This window comes from Salmo salar, chromosome ssa16 (genome assembly GCF_905237065.1).
Source record: "Salmo salar chromosome ssa16, Ssal_v3.1, whole genome shotgun sequence".
NCBI classification, from domain to species: domain Eukaryota; kingdom Metazoa; phylum Chordata; class Actinopteri; order Salmoniformes; family Salmonidae; genus Salmo; species Salmo salar.
The window spans coordinates 8792197-8818804 of NC_059457.1; the positions used below are offsets into that span (position 1 = coordinate 8792197).

General features: G+C 42.6%; 2 protein-coding genes across 2 annotated transcripts in view; both read left to right on the forward strand.

The window, feature by feature from the left end:
• Positions 1-2606: 2606 nt before the first annotated feature.
• Positions 2607-10908, forward strand: LOC106573016 (carboxypeptidase A1-like). Its single transcript, XM_045697040.1, has 13 exons — positions 2607-2671; positions 3113-3194; positions 3379-3513; positions 3687-3791; positions 4001-4102; positions 4310-4411; positions 4561-4671; positions 5189-5279; positions 5479-5607; positions 8070-8140; positions 8315-8399; positions 8597-8807; positions 10827-10908. The coding sequence occupies exons 1-13, from the start codon at positions 2607-2609 to the stop codon at positions 10906-10908; spliced, it is 1371 nt and encodes a 456-aa protein (XP_045552996.1).
• A 6765-nt stretch (positions 10909-17673) lies between these two features.
• Positions 17674-26608, forward strand: part of LOC106573117 (testin) — a 48709-nt gene continuing 39774 nt past the window's right edge. The window contains exons 1-2 of the mRNA XM_014147825.2: positions 17674-17929; positions 26051-26136. Of these exons, the coding sequence (XP_014003300.2) occupies positions 17903-17929; positions 26051-26136 (113 nt within the window). The 5' untranslated portion in view covers positions 17674-17902. The remainder of the gene's footprint in view (positions 17930-26050; positions 26137-26608) is intronic.

The following is a 26608-nucleotide window of genomic DNA, read 5'->3' on the forward strand; positions in this document are numbered from 1 at the left end:
ACTTTAGTAACATAAGAAAATGCAAAAACATGTTGTTTTAAAATGTCTTCTAAATGAAAACAAGTCCCTTGTGGGTGTGGGAAATATGGACCTGACAAATATTTCTAGGGAGTGATGTGGCTTCTAAAGCAGTTTTGGTGTTTCTCTGTCTTCAAGGCGTGTAGCTTAACACATGTCTAAAGAGGTTCAGTAAGGTTTCCCAGGTCATGTGGTTTAGAAGGGTAATGGGTGTGATAAAACCATTGGATCATTTCACTTGGTTTAATGTACACGTATGTTGGTTTGAATTAGTTAGATTGTTAAACTGCAAAAAATCTCTGACATGAATGTCTTTAAAGCAGAAATGCAGGGCATGTAAAGTGTTGGTCCGATGTTTCATGAGCTGAAGTAAAAGATCCCAGAAATGTTCTATATACACAACAAGCTTATTTCTCTCAAATGTTGTGCACAAATTAGTTTACATCCTTATTAGTGAGCATTACTCTTTTGCCAGGATAATCCATCCACCAGACATGTGTCACGCCCGGATCTGTTACACCTGATCTTGTGATTGTCTCCACCCCCTCCAGGTGTCGCTTATTTTCCCCAGTGTATTTATCCCTGTGTTTCCTGTCTCTCTGTGCAAGTTCGTCTTGTATGTTTCAAGTCAACCAGCGTAGTTTTTACCGTGCTCCTGTTTTCTATTCTCTTTTCCTAGTCTTCCCGGTTTTGACCCTTGCCTGTTTTTCTGGACTCCGTACCCGCCTGCCAGACCCTTCTGCCTGCCCTGACATCGAGCCTGTCTGCCACTCTTTACATCTTGGACTAAGAATCTGGTTTTGACCTTTTGCCTGTCCACGACAATTCTCTTTCATACTCCTTGTGTATATTAATAAACAAAGACTCTAACCATCTGCCTCCTGTGTCTGCATCTGGATCTAACCTTGTGCCCTTATAGGTGTGTCATATCAAGAAGCTGATTAAGCAGCATGATCATTACACAGATGCACCTTGTGCTGGGGACAATAAAAGGTCACACAGCACAATGCCACTGATATCTCAAGTTTTGAGGGAGTGTCAAATGTATATGCTGACTGGAGGAATGTCCACCAAAGCAGTTGTCAGAGAATTGAATGTTAATTTCTCTACCATATGCCACCTCCAACGTCGTTTTAGAGATTTTTGCAGTACGTCCAACTGGCCTCACAACCGCAAACCACATGTAACCATGACAGCCAAGGATATCCTCTTCCGGCTTCTTCATCTGCGGGACCATCTGAAACCAGCCACCTGGACAGTTGATGAAACAGGAGTATTTCTGTCTGTAATAAAGCCCTTTTGTGGGGAAAAACTCATTCTGATTGGCTGGGCCTTGCTCTCTAGTGGGTGGGCCTGGCTCCCAAGTGGGTGGGCCTATGCCCTCCCTGCCCCACCCAAGGCTGCACCTTTCCAGTCACGTGAAATCCATAGATTAGGGCCTAATTTATTTAAATTGACTCATTAGCTTATATGAACTGTAACTCAGTAAATTCATAAAAATTGTTGCGTTTATATTTTTGTTCAGTTTATAAACACAATCAAGCACAATCAACCTTAAACATTAGAAAAAAAATGCTATTCGATGTAAGTCATTGAGTTCACTTATTCCTCGTCTCATAATAAATGTTCACTCCATTTTCTCTTTTCCCTTGGTTTGCTTTAAATTTATCTGCATGTTCCTCTCCTCTCTTCTTTGACAGCTGGATGTGTGTGGATGCACAACAGACACACACACACACACACACACACACACACACAACATGCACACACATGCATACTGACACCACACAGACACACAAACTTTCACACTGGATGTGTGTGGATGCACAACCCACACACTTCATACATACATACATACATACAAACACACACTCACACACATAACATGCACACACATGCATACTGATGGCACACACGCGTGCGCACACACACACACGCACACACACACACACACACACACACACACTTTCACATTTACCATGTACGCTGCTGCAACTATTATCTAGCCTGTTGCCTAGTCACATTACCCGTACATATATGTGTTGTACACAGATACCTCAATTACCTCGTACCCCTGCACATCGACTCGATACTGGTACTTCCTGTATTTAGCCCTGTTGTTTTAAATGTGTATTTTTATTAGTTTTTCACTGTGTAAATCGGCATTGATGGAAAATGACCCGTAAGTAAGCATTTCACTGTTTGTCTACACCTGTTGTCTAATTAGGCCCAGACTTTGGATCTTTGGTTTTCCTAGATATGACTACTATATTGTCATCACTACATCCAATGGATTTAGATACTGCTTTCAAGCTAATTTCTGCAGCATTAGTAAAGATGTGATCAATACATGTTGACGATTTCATTTCTGTGCTGTTTGTAGCTACCCTGGTAGGTTGACTGATAACCTGAACCAGGTTTCAGGCACAAGTTACAGTTTGAAGCTTCCTCTTGAGTGGGCAGCATGATAAAAGCCAGTCAATATTTAAATCCCCCAGCAAATATACCTCTCTGTTGATGTCACATACATTATCAAGCATTTCATACGTTATCCAGATACTGACTGTTAGCAGTTGGTGGTCTACACGATGAAGGGGCTGCTCGTTTTGACTGTGCTGTTTGTGGCCGTTTTCAGCAAGGAGACTTTTGAGGGGTGAGCGGACACACCAATGGCACAAATTTTTGTAAAACTGCCCAATTCTATTTGGTGTCATGTTTGATATATCACCAGTAGTTGCTATGTAAAGATTGAGGAATCATGGGAAGGTTAGTAATGCCATATGTCATGCTTGCCCCTGTCATTCTGGAGACATGAGTTGCTTCTTTGGACTGAACGACAGTCAGGCTTTATTACTTTTCAATCATCACTTCAACTGAATCATTAGAAATGACTACTCATGGTGGGAACGGACAGATAATATCTTCAATGATAATTGTAAAGAGGAAGCAAAGCTTATGGTTAATGTTGACTTAAACAGTAAGTGATACTGTAAGCAGGCGTTTAGCCACAGTCTTTGTTGGGTAATATTTTTCTCTCCCTTTCTCAACTCCAAGCATAGTTGTTGAAAGCTGAATGGTTTTCCTGTCTTTGTAGGGACCAGGTCTTTGGTATGACTGCGAGGGATGAGGTCCAGCTCACTCTTCTGAAGGATCTGTCTGAGATGGAATATCTCCAGGTGTGTGACATGATAATCACCACTGTAGAGCCTTGACTAGGCCAATAACTTTTCACTATAGCTGCTCAAACACATATATATCGGCATACATTTTAGTCCAGGACTAGTCTTAATCTGTGTCTGGGAGATCGGCCCATTGGGTTGGTTTGTTGACCTAACGTGTCATTCCTCTCCTCTGTCCCAGTTGGATGTGTGGAAGGAGACCACTGACCTCTCCACTTCTGTGGACATCAGAGTTCCATTTACCAGCCTGCAGACCGTCAAGGCCTTCCTGGAGACGGAGGACATTGAGTACTTCATCATGATCAAGGACCTGCAGGTAGGACTGCTTTCTGAGTCTGGGAGAACGTGACTGAGGTCTGGGTGATTACTTCAGTCTTACTTCAACTTGGCTGATCTTGAAATGTGTAAATTCATGTCATGACTTACAGTAAATAAATAAGATGGTTGAATAAGCCTTGTAGTGACTTTTGACCTCCCTTTTGCCCACAGGTTATGCTGGATGAGGAGAAGGAGCAGATGCTGAGTTCTGCCCGCGCCACTGCCCCCAGAACCACTGATGACTACGACTACTCCAACTACCACACCATAGCCGACGTAAGTTCTGTATCCCGAAACGCAAGCGACAAGGAGAAGTGGGACAGCCCATTTCACATGACCACACATTCAGGCAGACACTATTAAGACTGTTATCATAAGATCCACATAAGAGAGACATGTCATTGACACGGTCTGACATGACACCTAGACTATTGTTTGAGTTGACTGTAACATCTCTCTCTCTCTCTCTCTCTCTCTCTCTCCAGATAAACGCTTTCCAGGACATGCTGGTGGCTGAGAACCCCAACCTGGTCAGCAAGATTGTGATTTGCCAGAGCTACCAGGGACGCCCCCTGAATGTGCTCAAGGTAAGTTCCTGACCCCAGTGGGCCTTGTCATATTACTAACTAGTACTCTTTACACGTGAAATATACATCTAATAGAGACATACAAGCCTAGTTTTTGCCTGATCCTGGATGAGCCACCATTTTTTGGTACATGTTAATTAAGTGCTTTACAGTATTTGAGGATTGCGGTAGATGTTCTTTACACCCCCCTCCTTCTCTCTTTTCTAGTTCAGCACTGGTGGAACCAGCAAACCTGGTATCTGGCTTGACACTGGAATCCACTCCAGGGAATGGGTCACACAGGCTAGCGGCACCTGGTTCGCCAAGAAGGTGCATCAGTGCTAACTCCCTGACAGTCTTTAAACCTTTCCCCTCTCTTCATCTACGCATCTGTTCACCAAACCACTGTATCACTCTCACTATGTATGGGCAGTCATGATTTAAGATTTATGATATCATTTTTCTGTTTCAATGTCCAGATTGTGACCGACTACGGACGTGACGCTGCCCTCACCGCCATCCTGGACAAGATGGACATCTTCCTGGAGATTGTGACCAACCCTGATGGCTGCTACTACACCCACACTAGCGTGAGTCGCTCACAACAGAAAATGTGTCATTTACGGTACATATTAGGTTAATGTTCCGTACTTGATCGCTATGATTACTAAATGTTCGATTTTGTTTACATCATGTTATATCGCTCCACCTCTTTGATTATTAACTACATGTTACACGTGTGCGTGATCTCAATCTCTTATACATATGTAAGATCTTAATTCGAGCCAGTTTGCTACAGCATGAAAATAATCCTGCAGCAACAGGAAATTTGAATTATTATGTGGATTATAATTAATGGACATTTTTGTAAGGGTTGATACATTTTTTGCAATTGAAAATGAAATCTGAAATGTCAAAGTGGAAATTAAAAACTTCAGAAGTCTTTTCAAACCTCCAATACACTGCACATTTTAAATTTCTAACTACAGGATGATCAAATTAAGATCCTACATCTGTACCGCATATCAACTTTCACAAATCTCAGTGTTGTATCCTGTTTTGTCATTTGACTTCGCTCTGACATCATCAACCTTTCATGTTCCACAGAACCGTATGTGGCGTAAGACCAGGAAGCCCAATCCTGGCTCATCCTGCATTGGAACTGACCCTAACAGAAACTGGGATGCTGGTTTTGGAGGTATATTTTCCAGTTCACTTGAATGTTCACTCAAATACAAAAGATTCAGATGTCACAAACTCAAATCTTAATTTTTTGTCAAATAAAGAGGTATCTCCTTGCAACTGGTGAGACAATATTTTACTGTGGAAAATTTGCATTGTTATTTTTTAGTCTGGCACTAATCTTTTTTATCCATCTCCTCTGTTATCTTTGGTAGGTCCCGGTGCCAGTGACAGCCCCTGCTCTGAGACTTACCGTGGACCCAAGGCTCACTCTGAGTCTGAGGTCAAGTCCATTGTGGACTTTGTCAAGTCTCATGGCAACCTTAAGACTTTCGTGTCCATCCTTCCTATTCCTATTTAAAAAATGCCTTCCTCACCATCTTAAATAAGCATGCCCCATTCAAGAAATTTAGAACCAGGAACAGATATAGCCCTTAGTTCTCCCCAGACCTGACTGCCCTTAACCAACACAAAAACATCCGGTGGCGTTCTGCATTAGCATCGAACAGCCCCCTTGATATGCAACTTTTCAGGGATGTTAGAAACCAATATACACAGGCAGTTAGAAAGCCAAGGCTAGCTTTTTCAAGCAGAAATTTGCTTCCTGCAACACAAATTCAAAAAAGTTCTGGGACATTGTAAAGTCCATCAAGAATAAGAACACCTCCTCCCAACTGTCCACTGCACTGAGGATAGGAAACTCTGTCACCACCGATAAACCCACTATAATTGAGAATTTCAATAAGCATTTTTCTACGGCTGGCCATACTTTCCACCTGGCTACCCCTACTATAGTCAACAGCACTGCACCCCCCACAGCTACTCGCCCAAGCCTTCCCCATTTCTCCTTCTCCCAAATCCATTCAGCTGATGTTCTGAAAGAGCTGCAACATCTGGACCCCTACAAATCAGCCGGGCTAGACAATCTGGACCCTTTCTTTCTAAAATGATCTGCCAAAATTATTGCAACCCCTATTACTAGCCTGTTCAACCTCAATTCTTGTCATCTGAGATTCCCATAGATTGGAAAGCAGCTGCGGTCATCCCCCTCTTCAAAGGAGGGGACACTCTTGACCCAAATTGCTACAGACCTTTATCCATCCTACCCTGCCTTTCTAAGTTCTTCGAAAGCCAAGTCAACAAACAGATTACCGACCATTTCGAATCCCACCGCACCTTCTCCGCTATGCAATCTGGTTTCAGAGCTGGTCATGGGTGCACCTCAGCCACGCTCAAGGTCCTAAACGATATCGTAACCGCCATCGATAAGAAACAATACTGTGCTGCCGTATTCATTGACCTGGCCAAAGCTTTCGACTGTGTCAATCACCACATCGGCAGACTCAATAGCCTTGGTTTCTCAAATGATTGCATCGCCTGGTTCACCAACTACTTCTCTGATAGAGTTCAGTGTGTCAAATCGGAGGGCCTGTTGTCCGGACCTCTGGCAGTCTCTATGGGGGTGCCACAGGGTTCAATTCCTGGGCCAACTCTTTTCTCTGTATACATCAATGATGTCGCTCTTGCTGCTGGTGAGTCTCTGATCCACCTCTACGCAGACGACACCATTCTGTATACTTCTGGCCCTTCTTTGGACACTGTGTTAACAACCTTCCAGACGAGCTTCAATGCCATACAACTCTCCTTCCGTGGCTTCCAACTGCTCCTAAATACAAGTAAAACTAAATGCATGCTCTTCAACCGATCACTGCCTGCACCTGCCCGCCCGTCCAGCATCACTACTCTGGACGGTTCTGACTTAGAATATGTGGACAACTACAAATACCTAGGTGTCTGGTTAGACTGTAAACTCTCCTTCCAGACTCACATCAAACATCTCCAATCCAAAGTTAAATCTAGAATTGGCTTCCTATTTCGCAACAAAGCATCCTTCACTCATGCTGCCAAATATACCCTCGTAAAACTGACCATCCTACCGATCCTCGACTTCGGCGATGTCATTTACAAAATAGCCTCCAATACCCTACTCAACAAACTGGATACAGTCTATCACAGTGCCATCCGTTTTGTCACCAAAGCCCCATATACTACCCACCACTGCAACCTGTACGCTCACGTTGGCTGGCCTTCGCTTCATAATCGTTGCCAAACCCACTGGCTCCCAGTCATCTACAAGACCCTGCTAGGTAAAGTCCCCCCTTATCTCTGCTCACTGGTCACCATAGCAGCACCCACCTGTAGCACGCGCTCCAGCAGGTATATCTCTCTGGTCACCCCCAAAACCAATTCCTTATTTGGCCGTCTCTCCTTCCAGTTCTCTGCTGCCAATGACTGGAACGAACTACAAAAATCTCTGAAACTGGAAACACTTATCTCCCTCACTAGCTTTAACCTTTTATAGGCACCAGCTGTCAGAGCAGCTCACAGATCACTGCACCTGTACATAGCCCATCTATAATTTATCCCAAACAACTACCTCTTCCCCTACTGTATTTATTTTAATTTTATATTTTGCTCCTTTGCACCCAATTATTTATTTCTACTTTGCACTTTCTTCTACTACAAATCTACCATTCCAGTGTTTTACTTGCTATATTGTATTTACTTTGCCACCATGGCCTTTTTTGCCTTTACCTCCCTTATCTCACCTCATTTGCTCACATTGTATATAGACTTATTTTTCTACTGTATTATTGACTATATGTTTGTTTTACTCCATGTGTAACTCTGTGTTGTTGTATGTTGTCGAACTGCTTTGCTTTATCTTGGCCAGGTCACAATTGTAAATGAGAACTTGTTCTCAACTTGCCTACCTGGTTAAATAAAGGTGAAATAAAATAAAAAAATAAAAATTCCCAGATGCTCCTCTACCCCTATGGTTACACCAGGACCACCTGCAAGGACGAGAGCGAACTGGTGAGTTCAGCATCCATCAACTAGTTGTCTTTGACATGTTTTGTAACAACTTGTGGCATCCATGCCTATAGGCAGCACCCTGCCTGCATTCTCCACTACATGTGGCCTCACCAGAGGAAGTGTGGCTCCAACAGGGTACTTTAACATTACGTTACTTTTATTATCTGCCCACAGCACAACCTGGCCAGGAAGGCTATCACTGATCTGGCTTCCCTGTACGGAACCTCCTACAGATACGGCAGCATAATCAACACCATCTGTAAGTGTCAAAACCCAGCTTAACCTATTCATTGCTTTAAACGCATGCCATTCACATGTCATTCCAGTCCACTCTAGTCCACCACGGTGTATCAACATGAGCGCAATCCATCTGAAAAATATAAACAATGTGGTTATATACTCTGTGACATTAATACAGAAACTATTGTCAATTCCCTTTTTTCTTGTCAAACCCTGATCAGGCTAGTGGTGGTACCATTGATTGGACCTACAACCACGGCATCAAGAACTCCTACACCTTTGAGCTGAGAGACACCAGTCACTATGGTTTCATCCTGCCAGCTAATCAGATCCTTCCTACTGCCAAGGAGACTTGGCTGGCTCTGATGGCCATCATGGAGCATACCAAGGACAACACCAACTATTGTTACCATTGTATCATCAAAAGGTATAATCTAGGTGAGTTTCAGAGATGGTCAGAATATGAATGTCATCCGTTCTAGCAAATTATTGATTTCATGAAGCTTGTTTCTTAAGCTACATATGTTAACGTGGGCTATTTGTTAGCACTTTTCTGTGATGCCTGATTGCTAAGCTTCCTAGTAAAGCAATAAAAACAGAGGTGGACATGCTCCGGTTATTTACGTTAGTGCAGGGTGAGCTGCACACTGTCTCAGTGCTAACAGTATAACTCTGCTTTATAGGCACATGATTACTGCATACAATAGCTGTAGGATCAGCAGAGGCATTCAGGGCAGTAAGAGGGACATAAATTAGGTTACTTACATTGTGTTTTCTGGTGCCCCTAGATGATGTACATTTGCTAAAGCATTATGACAACTCAGCGACACAATGGTAGGGATTAAATGGGCTGGGCATGCGGCCATAAAAGGGCAGGTAACTCCCATGAGCCCATTTCAAGATGGCTGCAACCCATGGTCTGTTAGTGTGGAGAAGTGAAAACTATATGAAACTTGAACAATGTTGATATGTGGTGAAAGCGATAACTCCACAGATGAAAAGGATATGTTATTTGTTGGCCTATGACATTATCGATTCACAGCCTAGCAAGTCAAGAAGTTCATTTTATACATTGTTTTCACTAAATAACAAACATCTTACATGGTAGGCAAAGCTTCAATTTGGCCTGTGTTTGAGCTAAGTTTTATCCACATTTCTGCAAAACCACCCAGCCAGTTACACCATTCCTCAAGAGCCAGCTTAACTGCCAGGAGTTCCCGGTTTCCGATGTCAACATTTTTCTCTGCAGGTGAGAGCTTATGGGAAAAGAATGCACATGGATGGAGCTTCTGATCAGAGGGGGAACGTTGAGACAGAACAGCACCTACCCTGGTGTCAGAGGCATCCACCTCCACGGTGAACTTGAGTTCTGAGTTTGGCTGAGTGAGGACCAGAAGTGAAGCGGCGCTTGAGTTCCAGGAATGCTGCCTCTTTCTCAGGGGTCCCGTGGAACGGAGTGGAGGTGAGAGGTGCTGCCAGATGGCTGTAGTTGCGGATGAAACATCTGTAAAAATTGGCAAACCCCAGGAAACGCTGTAGCTGCTTCAGGTTAGAGGATGCAGGCCACTCTGGCTTATTCTCCCAAAGCTGTTGGAGAACGTGTTGCTGGTGAGCCTCAGGGTCCTTAGAATAAAATCGGAATGTCATCCAAATAGACAAAAATAAAGCGTTCAGTCAAATGCCTCAGCACATCAACGACTAGGTTCTGGAAAACAGCAGGGGCGTTAGTAAGACCAAAAGGCATGACCAAATACTCAATGTGGTCAAGTGGTGTGTGGAATGCAGTTTTCCACTCGTCCCCCTCTCCGATGCGGACAAGGTGGTAGGCATTCCGGAGGTCGAGTTTGGTGAACACGTGACACCATAGAGAGGGGCAAAAGCAGAAATGATGAATGGCAAGGGATATTTGTTCTTCACTGTGATATTATTCAGCCCACGGAAGTCTATGCACGGCCTCAGTGACCCATCCTTTTTATTCACAAAGAAAAAACCAGCACCCACCGGAGAGGAAGAAGGCCTAATAAGTCCTGCGGCCAGGGAATCCTGGATGTACCCCTCTACATAGCCCCGTGCTCGGGGCGAGAGAGGTTATACAACCAGATACTGGGGAGAGGCGCTCCAGGCTGGAGGTCAATGGTGCAGTCGTACTGCCGAGCAGGCGGCAGAAACAGGGCATGGTGCTTGCTGAACACAGGAGCTAGATCGTGATACTCGAGAGGAACTGATGACAGGTCCGGAGGATCTGTAATGGACTGGAGCACAGATAAGGCAGGGGCAAGGGCAGAATGTAGACAATCTGAGGGACAAAATTAACTCCAAGTGGTTACCTTTCCGGCAGTCCAGTCGATCTGTGTGTTGTGCAGCTTTAACTATGGATGGCCAAGAACCAGGGGAGGGTGAGGGCAGTCGATTATGAGGAAACTCATCCTTTCCTGGTGGTTTCCAGAGAGACGCAGGATGACAGGGATGGTTCTCTAACAGACACGGGCGAGGAGCTGTCCGTTGAGAGCATTGGCATCAAGGGGTGAATCGAGTGGAAGTGTCCAGGACCAATTGGTTAACGACACCACGGTCCAGGAAACCCTCGTCGGCGCCCGAGTCGATGAGAGCAGGCAGAGGAAAAGCTCTGCCACACGAGTGTGCCGTTTAAGCAGGGGTCTGGTGGGAGAGGGGCAGGCGATTTGGCGCCACAGTATATCCCCCACTGCTGCCGAGCCACCTGTTTTGCTGGACGCAGGGAACAAGGGTAGACAAAGTAACCATCCTGGCCACAGTATAGGCAGCTCCTAGTGCTGATTCACTGCTGCCTCTTATCTGGAGAGAGACGGGCCCGGCCGATTCAGGAAGAGACTTGAGAAGGGAGGCAGTCGGGGAAGGAGAACAAGGCAAGGAAGCAGATGTTGTTATGGGGCATGCACGGAGACGGTTGTCGATGAGGATGGCAAGAGAGATGAACTCAGAGTCCATCAGGCTCATCCCTGGACACCAACTAATCCTAGATGGTCTCAGTGAGAGCGTTTTGGAATGCTCCCTGAAGAGCCTCCTCATTTCAGTCGCTCTCAGCGGCGAGGGTGCGAAACTCAATTACCATTTCATCGACACTTTGGGAGCCTTGACGGAGGGACAGGAGTCGTTTAGGGCATCCTTACTGCAGACAGGGTGGTCGAAGACTCTTCATCTCCTCTGTAAAGCTGGAGTAGGAGAAGCAGATGGGGGACGGTTTCTCCCATACCGCTGTGGCCCAGGAAAGCGCTGCAATCAGGACGGAAATCTTGGCCCGTTCGCTAGCATAAGAGTAGGGCTGTTGCTTGAATACTAATGAACATTGTACAAAAACAGCTCTGCAAGCTCCGAGGTTACTATCATAACGTTCGGGAGCCGGAACAAACTGTTCACGGGGAGGAGGAGAAGGACTAGGGTCTGGTTGCAAGCTCTGGGCGAAGGTTCGACCCTTCAGGTTAGAAAGTCTCCATGAAAACTCCTTGACGTGCTCCTTGACGGGTTTTCTGGGCTTGGTCATGTTGCTCGAGCAGGGCTCCTTGGCCGGCGAGGGTTTGGTGGAGAGGATCTAAGTCTGCTGGGTTCATATCTAAGGCCAGTTCGTACTGTTACGCGGAGCAGGTGAACCCAAATGCAGACTCAGGCGAGGAGAAAAGGTAACTACGGTATTTATTGAAAAGTGTGTGGGAGGGGGGAAGGGGGGGGTGCAGGCCAGTGGAAGCTCGGGTGAGTAGCATGGAACCAGGAACTGAGTCTGGGGCAAAAGCAGTAGGGGCAGGGTAAGCAGGTCCAGAGCGGAATCCAAGGAAGCAGTAGAGCGGGGGTCCAGGGCAGGGAAGCAGGACTGACGAGACAAGGAACTGGAGACAGGGACCAGAGTCAGCGCGGACGGAATGAGCAGAGGCTACGAGCTAGCAGTGTGGAAGTGACAGGGCTGAGTATTTGTAGAGGCCTTGATTGTGGAACAGTTTGCAGCTGGTGGGGATCTGGTCTGCCTCCAGCACACCTGTCTCCACTCACACAATCACATACACACAGAGAGAGAGGGGGAGAGAGCACTGGGGGAGTGGCAGCAGGTTAGGGAGACAGGATGAGAAGTTGAGGGCGTGGCAGGAGCAGATGTAACAAGCCATCTGATGTGTTTCCAGGTCTTCTCATCAATAATTGACTTATAGCTTGTCCATGAAAGATGACTTTCAAAATATATATATTTTTTAAACAGGACATTTACTTTGTGTGTGCTTGATCTTGTGTGATCTGAACTGTGCCATTCCTATTTAGCTGAACAGACATATTACCTTTTGCATTGAAGTGTGTATGGCTATCACTGTAAGTAGAAAATGTTTCAGAACTCAGGCAGTGCAGCATAGGTTCGAGAAAAAGTAAAGGCCCCTTTAAATTCAAACTGTATTTTTACAGGTCCACAGCAATTTGCAATTGTTGTTGTCTTTCCTAAACTTTTTGTCTGTCAGATAGCCTAGGCCTACAGCAAATGTCACTACAAAAGTTTAACATTCTGCCATCACCTACAAAGACATTTGATCAAGTTCGCTATTGCTATTTCCTTTAGAACACTGCCTCGGCCTAATTCGAATACATCCAAAATATACAGCAAATAAGGGCATTATTGTCACCATAAAAAGTGAATGATGGGTGTTTTTCAGGGTGAGTTTTAATGCTCCTTCACGCTCGCAGTTTCAGGACAGATCTGATTTATAAAGGGGACACATGGGTATGTATGGCATGCGCTAAGTTTATAAATCTCAATATTTTTGTAAGTGCGCAGTCTCTTAAGAAATAGCGCACTCAGATGTTTAGAGTGAAATTTACACAACAGTAATAAATGAGGCCCCAGGGAATTTGAAATTAAATTGGTATGTACTTCCAGTCTCTACATGGTGCATGTTATAAAAAGGGTGACTGCAGTTTGTCTTATGCAATCAAGCTGATAACAACAATGACAGAGTAAAGATGTTTTTTCTTCCAGATATAGAAGTATATACAGTCTGTCTTGTAGAATAGGGAAAACTGAATTTGCAACTCTATGTTGCATTTGTATTTATTATGGCTCCCCAAGCAACTACTCTCCTGGAGTCCAGCAAAAGTAAGGCAGTTATACATTACAGTACATTCACAACAGATTTAACAACATATTAAGCGTCTGCCCTTAGGCCCCTACTCTACTACCACATATCTACAACACAAAACACAAAACTTTATTATGTTGTGTTTGCTCTATTTGTAACATTCTACATTTTTCACTGAATTCAGTCATAAACTTAAAAATCCTCAAATGATGATTACTGTTAACAGTTTTTTTATACAGTTACCAAGGTACCCACTTACTGTTTGTCTGTAGCACAGTCACACAAGGTCACAAGTTTTGTGAAACACCCAATGCTTCCTTTGAAAAAGGACAGCAAAGCAGATGCACAGGCAGGAAGTCTCTAACCAAATTATTACTACACATACTGTTCATCTCCATAACAAATGTGAAATGTGTTGCACATGACAGATACATTTAATCAATTTGATATGCCAAGAAGTTGCTGCTCCTCTGTCTGGCATATGATAATATCCCATACAAAATATGAATATTATTGTCAATATTTATTGTCTAATCTTCATTCTTTTTATATAAGCCTATAAAAGGACATTTGATTCAACATATGTAAATTGACTGTAAACACACAAAAAAACAGCCTATAATATTTGCTTCACCACACCAGAACCTCATAGATAATGCAGCAACAGCCAACAAAAAATATTGAAATGTTAAATGGTCTACTGTAATTTACAGGTTCATTCATTTTATTTTCATTGTTGAGGAGGCCCCCTTCGCTAAATGGTGATTGGCTGTCCTGTACTTTATTGGTTGCTCACTCAATTCCTATTGATCCAGAGTTGGGGACCTGTAGACTCCGAGTGGCGCAGCATCCTAAGGCACTGCATCTCAGAGCTAGAGGCGTCACTACAGGCCCTAGATTGATTCCAGGCTGTATCACAACCAGCCGTGATTGGGAGTCCCATAGGGCGGCGCACAATTGGCCCAGCGTCATCCAGGTTAGGGTTTGGCTGGGGTAGGCTGTCATAGTAAATAAGAACTTGTTCTTAACCCACTTGCCTAGCTAACGTTAGAGAGCTAGATAACATTAGCCACCTAACTAGAATTTGTGACACATCAACATTTAGAAAATTCTTAACTTATTGTATGTTTTGAAAAATTGAAACATATACTACGATTTGTAACATATCATACGAAATGAGTGATGGACATCCACAAATTAATACATACCATATGAAATGTAACATCATACTATTTGGAGTGTCTCAGATTTCAGTACAAAATAATACTAAATGCTCTGAGACCAGGTTGGCCTCCCAGGTGTGAGCCAGGTTCCCAGTTCAAATCCCATTGCAAAGTCAGTTTGAAACAAAAGTGACACAATTACAGTGGTGGAAAAAGTACCTGATTGTCATACTTGAGTATAAGTAAAGATACGTTAATAGAAAATGACTTACGTGAAAGTCACCCAGTAAAATACTACTTGAGTGAAAGTCTAAAACTATTTGGTTGTAAATATACTTAAGTATCAAAAGTAAATGTAATTAATAAAATGTACTTAACTAACAAAAGTATAAATCATTTCTAATTCCTTATATTAAGCAAACCAGACGTCACCATTTTCTTGTTTTTTAAATTTATGGATAGGCAGGGGCACACTCCAACACTCAGACATAGTTTACAAATGACGCATTTGTGTTTAGTGATTCTGCTAGATCAGAAGCAGTAGGATGACCAGGGATGTTGTCTTGATAAGTGCATGAATTGGACCATTGTCCTGTCCTGCTAAGCATTCAAAATGTAACGAGTACATTTAGGTGTCAGGGAAAATGTATGGAGTAAAAAGTACATTCTTTTCTTTAGGAATGTAGTGAAGTAAATGTAGTCAAAAATAAAAATGGTAAAGTACAGATACCAAACAAAACTACTTAAGTAGTACTTGAAAGTATTTTTACTTAAGTACTTTACACAACTGCACAATTAAGCATGTGGAGTAATGAGTAGGATTCTGTTTTCACATGCAAAAGTGATTACTTTTGCTAAAAATGCTAAATCTGCCTTCCCAATGAAAACTAGTTAGAAAATGAAACAAAATATTTTTTATGGAAACAAAATGTTTCTGTTTCTGGATGATGCACCATGCTGCCTTGTTGACAAAAATGACTGAGCGGTTCAGATTAGCCAACTGTTCATTTGAGAAGTGTGTTTCTTCCTCACCACTCATAGACCAGTGCAACACGGTTCAGCGTAATCAAATCTGCCCACTGTTACTATGAAAGACATCAGCTATCTATTTATTTAACCTTTGTTTAGCTAGGCTAGGGTTAAGGGTTAAGGTTAAGTTTAGGAGTTAGGTTAAAGGGTTAGCTAAAAGGGTTAAGGTTAGGGGAAGGGTTAAGGTTAAAGGGTTAGCTAAAAGGGTTAAGGTTAGGGGAAGGGTTAGCTAACATGCTAAATAGTTGAAAAGTAGCTACAAAGTTGTTGAAAAGTTGCTAATTAGGTAAAATGCTAAAGTTGTCCGTGATGACATTCAAACTCACAACCTTTGGGTTTTTAGATGTTTGCGTTATATGCCCATCCATCTACCCACCCTGACAAACCACCATCCTTTTGTTTTTTTGCCAAGTAACCATCTGTCTTACAGTGCATTCGGAAAGTATTCAAACCCATTGGCTTTTTCCACACTTAGTTACGTTACAGTCTTATTCTAAAATGTATTAAATAGTTTTTTCCCCTCATCAATGTACACACCATACCCCATAATGACAAAGCAAAAACAGGTTTTTAGAAATTTTTGCAAACGTATTACATTTAAAATATCACACTTACATAAGTATTCAGACACTTTACTCAGTACTTCGTTGAAGCACCTTTGGCAGCATTTACAGCCTCGAGTCTTCTTGGGCCATACACTAAAAGCTTCGCACACCTGTATTTTGGGACTTTCTTCAATTCTTCTCTGCAGATCCTCTCAAACTCTGTCAGGTTGGATATGGAGCATCGCTGCATAGCTATTTTCAGGTCTCTCCAGAGATGTTCAAGTACGGGCTCTGGCGTCCCCAATCAAGGACATTCAATTATTGCATTGGCTGTGTGCATCGGGTCATTATCCTGCTGGAAGGTGAACCTTCACCCCAGTCTGAGGTCCTAAGCGCTCTGGAGCAGGTTTTCATCAAGTATCTCTGTACTTTGCTCAATTCTTCTTTCCCTCGATCCTGACTAGTCTCCCAGTCCCTGTCACTGAAAAACATGGTGCCAGGTTTCCTCCAGATGTGACGCTTGGCATTCAGGCCAAAGAGTTCAATCTTGGTTTCATCAGACCAGAGAATCTTGTTTCTCATGATCTCAGAGTCCTTTAGGTGCCTTTTCGCAAACTCCAAGCGGGCTATTATGTTTATTTTATTTAGGAGTGGCTTCCGTCTGGCCATTTTACAACAAAGGCCTGATAGGTGGAGTGCTGCAGAGATGGTTGTCCTTCTGGAATGTTCTCCCATCTCCACAGGGGAAATCTGGAGCTCTGTCAGAGCGACCATTGGGTTCTTGGTCATCTCCCTGACCGAGGCCCTTCTCCCCCGATTGCTCAGTTTGGCCAGGAGTCCACCTCTAGGAAGAGCCTTGGTGGTTCCAAACTTATTCCACTTAAGAATGATGGAGGCCACTGTGTTCTTGGTGACCTTCAATTCTGCAGACATTTTTTGCTACCTTTCCCCATATCTGTGCCTCGACACAATCCTGCCACGGCGCTCTACGTACAATTCCTTCGACCTCATGGCTTGGTTTTTTCTCTGACATGCACTGTCAACTGTGGGATCTTATATAGACAGGTGTGTGCCTTTCCGAATCATGTCCAATCAATTGAATTTACCACAGCTGGATTCCAATCAAGTTGTAGAAACTTCTCAAGCATGATCAACAGAAACAGAATGAACCTGAGCTGAATTTCGGTTTGAATACTTATGTAAAGTATTTTGCAAAAAATTGTTTTTGCTTTGTCATTATAGGGTATTGTGTGTAGATTGATGAGGATGTTTATTTAATACATTTTTGAATACGACTGTAACGTAACAAAATGTGGAAAAGGGAAGGCGTCTGAATACCTTCCTAATGCACTGTATATAACCATACCAAACATAACATATCATACTAAATATCTAGTGATTCAGAGTTATGTACAGAATAATACGAAATGCTATGAGACCAGGTTGCAACTGCAGCCCTGTTCCAGGAATGTGATCAACTTTCATCCGGTGCAAAAACGCCTACCAGGGCCAGATTATACGAATCCCAGCAATACAATGAACGGGACAGCGGTGCTTGAAGAAGTGGTGGGCGAGTAAAATCGATCAACTCTCGGTTTTGTTTCTAAAGATTGGTGTCAACGTAAAGTCAGTCCAAGTTTTTGGTGTTTATTTGCAAGTTACGGCGGGACTCAAACAACATAAGGAGGGGAATTGAAAATGGAGGTAGAAAAGGAAATAAAGAAGGTAAGTCTTCATGCTTGTATAGTTCCAGATAAGACATAGCAACGCCCTAAAAGGTGTATCCTACCAGGTAGCAAAGTCAGCAAGGAAGGTGCCTGCCTAGTCCTGTCAATGTGTAGCCAGCTACAGACTGCTTTTGATACTTTCAAAAATAGATTAGTATGAGCTATATAACAATTTCACATTTATTTGTGCTAGTTATGACATACAAAAATAACAAACCCGGTGTTGTCTTAATATGCATTGACATTATTTGCTTCGTTGGTAGACTACCCTTTTCACAACATTTTCATGTTTGAAGGAGGACAGACGTTCCGTCCTATCTCACACTAGTGATGGGTCGTTCGCGAACGAACGGCTCTTTTTGAACGGATCTTTTGTATCGGTGAAAGAGCCATTCATTTGGCTCCCTGATTTGCATACTGCTGCTACTGATTTTTGCGTTCAAAACAACGATTATCTGCAGATAAATTACAAACGAATTCTCTAAGAGCTTGAATCCTCACTGCAGAAACAATACTTACTGGGGAGAGCCCGTACATTCTGTGCTTAAAAATACACCTTTTTTTTTGCAGGTGAGCTAATAATTTGACCAGGTAAACATTTATTTGAACACGTATTTCATGATCTGACATAATGGTAGCCTACTTTTTGTTTTTACATTGGAAATTGGTTCTAGGCTGTTCTAAAAAAATCATGGTTCTAGGTCGATTTTTAAGCATTTTGAACGAAGAGCAGTTTGGGAGACAAATGAGCCGACTCTTTTAAGTGAACGGAGCCAAATGAGCCGGCTCACCGAAAAGACTCGGAATGCCTATTACTATCTTCCACTCGCGAGCACTCAGCAGCGATACCACAATCTCCATTATTAGCTACCTGCTGGAGCAGAGAACAATGCAGCATATTTTTTACACAAAAGAAACCATCATCCACTCACTAAGTCACTCACATGCATCATCATTTAAATAACATGACTATGATAACTGTTGTTAAGATAAACAGAGCTCTTCTCCACTCAAGGGGATTCATTTCTGCTGTCAAGTCTGGTGGGGGGAGTGGGTGGGTGGTGGGGGCTTTATGATTCCAGACAGCCCCTGTCTGTGTGAAAAAGTATATGAAAAAGAGTGACATACACTTTGAATGACCTAAAATTATAAATCCCATATTGGTCTTTCACCTGCAGGTCAGCCCAAGTTGTACTGCAAGCTGTACTGTGCAAGTAGGCTAATTGTAGGCCTACTATTGAAATAGATAAATGAGATTGCCAACTGAGTAATAAATTCACAGGTTTTCGCTCTCAAAGTAACACTTTAATAGAAAAAAAGAACAAAATTGGTTAAACCACACCAGGAGACCAAGGTCTGTGAAAAATGTAGTTACCCTTTAATTCAACTGAGCAGGGACTTAGCACTGTTGTTTGGTCAGCAGTATTTCTGAACTGCACATGAGATGGAGTTTGCAAAATAAATGGCCACTGACTCAACCCACCCCAAAATGGCAAGGATTCTATGGTGTTCCCAAGTGGTTTAAGGAAACAATTCACTAATATTTATATTTTCAGAAGTGATGAACCGTCAGCTGGATATTCTGTTGAATACAGAAACAATGAGCTGGACACTTTGGAGAGACTCATGGCTGGCTCAGACCAATATCTAGACCAAAGCCGTTACATTGTAGACCATCTCTGGCTATTCTCCCCGTTCGTTATAAACCTAGACTGATATAGTTGGAAACACGTCTATTGTTGGTAAGTGGAGAAGAGGGAGTTGATAGTTAACGTAAATATTATTTACTGAGTCATGCTCTAGTCTGGCTTTAGTTTTGCGTTCCTCCGTGTACAGGCCGGCTGCACATTCCCTGAGGCCGAGGGGGGCTCACTGCTTCACATTTAGTGCTCCTCCTGAGCCAAAAAACAGCTTCTCCAAACAGCAGTGTGTGCTTGAGTCCTGAGGGGCTCTCAGCATCGTGGAATACTTGACCATATAAGGGCGCAGACAGCGTTGACGGGGCAAGACAGACAACACTGGTGTTTGAAATCCGTCTGAGAAGTGAGGCAGGACTGAATGATGCGAATGTGAGGGAGGAAAGAGTGCAGTATGGGCTGTGACTACAAACTCTGGAATTAGCCTCAGCACGCATCCCAAATGGCACTCTATTCCCTATGGGCCCTGGTCAAAAGTTGTACACTATATAGGGAGTACGGTGCCATTTGAGACGCAGACCTAGTCTAGTGAGTCTGGTTTGATTCGAAAAGGTAGCAAGACAGAATTTTAGAGCTGCTTTATATTTGACCAAAATAGGCACTGAAGTAAAGGAATTAGAAGAAGAGAATGCATGCAGATGGTTGAGAAAAGTAGGCTATATATGTTGCTTGAAGCATCAAATCTGGAATATATCCGAGGGGGAGATTAGGGATTAATCGGACATCAGATTCTGTATTTGAATTTAGTAAGATGTTTTCCCTCTCACATCTCTGTTAGGCATGTTTATACGCAAATGTCAAGCTGTACAGTAATGCCGTACACTACACAACTTTCAAAATCCTAACATCTCTGAGCCTCTCACATTAAACAACCATCTTTCCTGTTGTTGTTTGTCTTGCCAATGTAGTGGTACGCACACTAAACAATATGGCAGAGACGGTGTGTCACCCGCTACTAGATTCTTCACTTGGTCGTGAGGATTCTCCATACCACCCCGCTGTCTCGCGAAGACAGTGATGTGATTAGATTGTTAACGTAGCTAGAAAAAAGCAGCCTCATTGACGTTTTCAGTAACACATTCACACCTGCCATAAAGAGTTGAAATATCTAGCCAACATTTTGTATTGAATAACATTGCTTGTGAAATTCAGAGATGTAATGATTTGACACTTTGGCTTTGGTGAAAAGCAAGTACAAACGCATACTAGTAGTAGTCATCGCTCCTGCTCGATCGTCTACACATTCCGGGTGATGCGAAACAACGTCATCATCTCACTGGCTTCTTCTCTGGTGAGCTCTCATTGGCTATTGTTGATCACCTTTCTCAAAACGTTTCATTGCACATCTCTCACTAGAAGATCATTGCAGATTTTGTGCCAATAAAATCAAACATGTTTGAAAATATTGGGATGTCTGGGACTGCTCAAAGACGGGATTGGTAGATTGCATCTCTGACCCGCTCACATTAAACAAATGTTGGTAAGAGCCACACGCCCTGAGGAAACGACATGGGGATTTTGTCTCTGATCTAAAAAAACTTGTCTGGGACAGCTAAATCGGGGACAAAATTGTGTAGTGTACACCCGGCTTAACAGAACATTGTAGATTCTGCTAACTATGGTATTTGAAGAGGCCACTCCAAAACAACTAGGCTTAAGTAAGTACTGACTCCACCATATGAACTACAGTAAATACACTACATGACCAAAAGTATGTGGACACCTCGTTGAACATCTCATTCCAAAATCATGGGCATTAATATGGAGTTGGTCCCCCTTTGCTGCTATAACAGCCTCCACTCTTCTGGGATAGCTTTCCACTAGATGTTGGAACATTGCTGCGGGGACTTGCTTCGATTCAGCCACAAGAGCATTAGTGAGGTTGGACACTGATGTTGGGCGATTACAGTGGTTCGTCCTTTAAAAGTTGCAGCGTACGGCAGCACCGCTTGCATTGTGCCACAGAATTCTATGGCATGTTATTTAAGTGTCAGCCATTGTAACCATTAAAGCTAGTTAGTGCTAGCTTGACCACCAGAGGGCATCTTTGAGAAGCATTTGATAACCTTCAATAGTGGCTTAATTAATTTGATTAATATTATGGTGTTTCTATTCCAAGAAAAACTAAAAACCCTCAGGGTTTCCGTTAGGATGGAACGGAAAATATGGCGCTGTACAACGTGACAGTCGGGAGTAGGCTACAGTACTAATAGCATAACATTTCCATACCCTAATTGTATAATTGTAGTCTAGCCAATACCCAAACGGAGATTCAGTGAAAATAAAAATCTCATTGATTTATCAAGACCAGTCCCCATGCTTGTCTCAGAGCAGCGTGAAACGTTGCTAAAATAGTTGACCACAGCAGGTAGGCTATTGCTTCAAATCCTATTACTTCTAACTTCAATATGCTATATAAATAAATAAGATCTACACTACTTTTAACAGCACATTACTCAACATTAGTGAGACTCATGTCGCCTACGGTAGGCCTACAGTATATCAGATTATTTTTTTCTTCCAATGATTACATACGGGTTTCCCGGTTTCGGCTGGCACAGGTATCGAACCTGCATCTGTAGAAACGCATTTTGCACTGTGATGCAGGGTCTTAGACTGTTTCGCCAATCGAGAGGCCCCAGCCGCAAAGTATCAAAATACAGAGAGGTGTTGGTAAAGGTATATCATTCTGCTAACAGCCCATAATGGGCTATTATAATACTGTACATGGTGTCCAGGTCAGGATAACAAAAACATGTCTTTATTAAAGACTATCAGAAAGAATGTTGGTACTTATTTATTTTGATCCAAAGCCATGAATAAGTAAGTCACTCAGCTATATTACCGTGCCATCAACTTGATAATATATAACGATATTTTGGAGGTTATTTCGTTTTCAAAAAAACAAAAGTGAGCGATTGTAATATGAATAAAGGTCAATATAATATTTGTAAAGGCCAAAACATTTATTTCTGTTTTTCGAGGGAGAGAAATGCTGGGCCAGTTGTGCGCTGCCCTATGGGAATCCCAATCATGGTTGGATGTGATGCATAATAATAATAATAACAATTTTTGTTGTATTATTTGTTTTGTCTTTTCTGGTGGATTAAACTGAAATTACAACCAATCACGGCCGGTTGTGATACAGCCAACCTAACTAAGAAATACATTTGATGATAGAATTCTCCCTCTACCCTCCTAGGCAATTCTATTGTCCAGCTAATAGCCATAATGGCACTGTACAATGTGACCGTGTGTGTTTGAAAGAGTATTTAAGTAAGCAACAATTTGTTTACCTTCATTAGAAAACTTTGTTCCAATACTTCTGTAATTCAGTGATATTTATTCCCATAGTAATTCGTTATGGATCCATAACTAAATTAACATCTGCCTTTTTGAAAGAGTATTTTTATCAGTATTTTATTAACAAAAGCATAAAGATGCTGATGAAGAAATACAGTACTGTACAGTATATGCTTTTACATTTGTATAATAAAGCATTTTGAAGATATAAGCCACCTGCATTTGTTTGTTAGGCTAATGTGCAGTCTGACAAGTAAACATAGCCTACAGTACATACTGTAGTAAACATGGGAAAGTGCCTAATTCCTTACATAAGAGAGAGCAGGCCATGTCCAGACTTTCTCGGTGACCTCAAGTACTCATTAACTCTGTCTTTAATGCTTTTTCGGTTTGTATCAGTAATGGACAGAAACTTCTGAGACACAGTATTAATGGTAATCCATCTCAGTTGGTATTCTGTGCCCACTCATGGTATCTCGCTTCGGTTACACATCCTTGGAATAGCAGAAGAGCATAACGGTCCGGACGGCCCTTGCTGTGCCTGGTGAGCAGTTGGTCAAGTTCTGTTGTCAGAAGAGGAATGGAAATGTCAGGGTGAACCGACGACCTGATGAACCCGCCAGGTATGTTGACTCTGCCTATCGGAGGAGGAGTTCCAGAGCTCACAGGTGTGCCTGGCCCTCTTCAACGCGTCATTCTCCGCCTGACTCTCCGCCAATACCGCCTGGCTCTGGACCAATGCATCAGCTGTCGCCCCTATCTCTGCCCTCAGATAATGTTTCTCTTTCTGCTGGTCTGCTTTCAATGACTCGATGTCGGTCTTCAAAGTTAGAATCTGATCCATGTGCACCTTCATCAGATGAGCAGAATGGTACCGCCCTGAGCCCCCATTGATTACAGTGGCCTATGATAGAAACGGTAGATCAATTAAGAATTAAAAGTGACTCCAACACACAAAAGCTGCGTCCACAATTTAAGAATCTAGCAAAACTAACCGCTTTCTTGACAACCATGCGTTTTTTTCTGTGCGGACCGTTGTCCAGCCCTGATCTCCACGTATGGTTGTCAGCATGGTTGTATGCTCTGCAAAAATACATTCATGTTTTTAGTACACAATTATTCTTTTTATTTGTTTTATTTAACCTTTATTTAATTATCGATTTTATTAAACAGTATGCCTACACATTGATAGGCTATATAAAATGTTTTTTTAAAGAAAATGTACTGAAACCAAAATACCTTTAGTTTTGGTGATCCTCTCAGCTCCAGCTCATTTTCAAGTCCTCTCGTGGTTATGGTCCTAACCCTGAAACGGGTAGCACCATAGAAAGAAGCTCGCTTGATGAAAATGATGTCCATTTAGTCTGTTCTCTGTGGTCACAATGTCATTTCTTTTTTTAGATAAACAGCACATTTTTGAATTATAACTGTGTTAAGGGTGGAGTTTGAGGCGGGGTGAGGAGTACTGGAAAGGAGTGACTTTCAACTTACATAAGTATACAGCAAATCGCCGATTATCCTCAATTTCGTTATGCTACTTATTGGGCTACAAGTGTTTGAAAATCTGTTTTCAAAATGCCACCAGCTGTCCATCACTACTGTAAATAAAACATTGCATCTTATTTACATATTGTTTACTTTCTTTATTGTAACCACAATATCACAATTTGTATCTACCTTTCCAATTACGTTTAGAGTTTGGGATTTACAAATGTGTGCTTTTCATGTCATTTTTCGTTAAAATATAACTTTTGACTGACGCCTTTAGTGAGAGGTGTAATGCTTTTAATATTTAATAATATCTGCCTTCCGAATTCATATTTAAGGTGCATTTTTCACGCCATTATTAGTTACTTTGTTGTAGTTTGAACGTGCAGACTGTCACTAAGAACAGTGGGAACTTTTCCCTAGTCAGCGCCATTATTAGTGCAATGCCCCTTAAACTGTTGCTCTGTGCTGGAGCAATGAAGTAGTGACGCAGGGTACTGTACTAAACCACAAATTACCTTTAAGTCCTGCAGCATAATTGCAAAACCTTTAGTGGAGCAACCACTATAGGTCTGGCTCACGGTCGGCATTCAATTTCATCCCAAAGGTGTTCAATGGGGTTAAGGTCAGGGCTCTGTGCAGGCCAATGAAGTTCTTCCACACCGATCTCGACAAATCATTTCTGTATGTACCTCGCTTTGTGCACAGGGGCATTGTCATGCTGAAACAGGAAAGGGCCTTCCCAAACTGTTGCCACAAAGTTAGAAGCACAGAATAGTCTACAATGTCATTGTATGTTGTAGTGTTAAGATTTCCCTTCACTGGAACAAAGGGGCCTAGCCCGAACCATGAAAAACAGCCCATTATTCCTCCTCCTCTACCAAACTTTACAGTTGGCACTATGCATTGGGGCAGGTAGCGTTGTCCTGGCATCTGCCAAACTCAGATTAGTCCGTCAGACTGCCAGACGGTGAAGCATGATTCATCACTCCAGAGAACCCTTTTCCACTGCTCCAGAGTCCAATGGTGCTGAGCTTTACACCACTCCAGCCGACGCTTGGCATTGTGCATGGTGAACTTAGGCTGTTTTGCGGCTGTTCGTTCATGGGAACCCATTTCATGAAGCTACTGTTAAACAGTTATTTTGAACTCGGTAGTGAGTGTTGCAACCGAGGACATAGGATTTTAGCACTCGGTCGTCCCGTTCTGTGAGCTTGTGTGGCCTACCACTTCGTGGCTGAGCCGTTGTTGCTCCTAGAAATTTCACTTCACAATAACAGCACTTACAGTTGACTGGGGCAGCTCTAGCAGGGCAGAAATTTTGTAAACTGACTTGTTGGAAAGGTGGCATCCTATGACGGTGCCACATTGAAAGTCACTGAGCTCTTCAGTATGTCCATTCTGCTGCCAATGTTTGTCTATGGTGATTTCATGGCTGCGTGCTTGATTTTATACATCTGTCCATAACGGGTGTGGCTGAAATAGTGGAATCCACTAATTTGAAGGGGTGTCCACATACTTTTGTATATATAGTGTATCAAACCCTGGCCTGAAACTTTCCACTGTATGAAATAATTTCCCTAGACAGTATAAGTATGTTAATCTCATTGATGTGCTGTGTCTGTTGGCAGATGACCCTGGGCCACGAGATTGGTGCCGGAGCCGCGTGCCTGAAATGCAAGGACAAATGCGAGGGGTTCGAGCTGCACTTCTGGAGGTTTGTACTGCTCTCTACTCTGTTGACCCAGCATGGTCAGCACAGGAGGAAAGTAACTAAAAAAAAAAAAAACTTTTTTCAGTGCACATGCAAAAAAATAAAAAGATCTATCCGGTGCACATGCAAAAACATTTTTTTTCTTACTTTTCAATATATTAAATTCAATATGAACGAGACCCAGTTTGGTAAAAAACAACACTTATTTTCTCTTTGCTACACAACAGGGAAAGCCACAGGCCCCCAAAGCATGTAGCACCGATCCTTGTTGTGTTTAGTACAGTTTCCTGTCCTCTTTCATGTTTGGATTACTGTAGAACTGAAGTGGCCTACATTCCTTTGACTTCCTGTCTGATTCCAGAATTACGATGCAGTCATTATCTGGACCAATGACTCATTAAAATAGTTGTGTCCCCCACTGTCCCCTCTCGCCAATTAAGTCAGCATTCCTGTTTCCCGCTTACCCAGACAATTA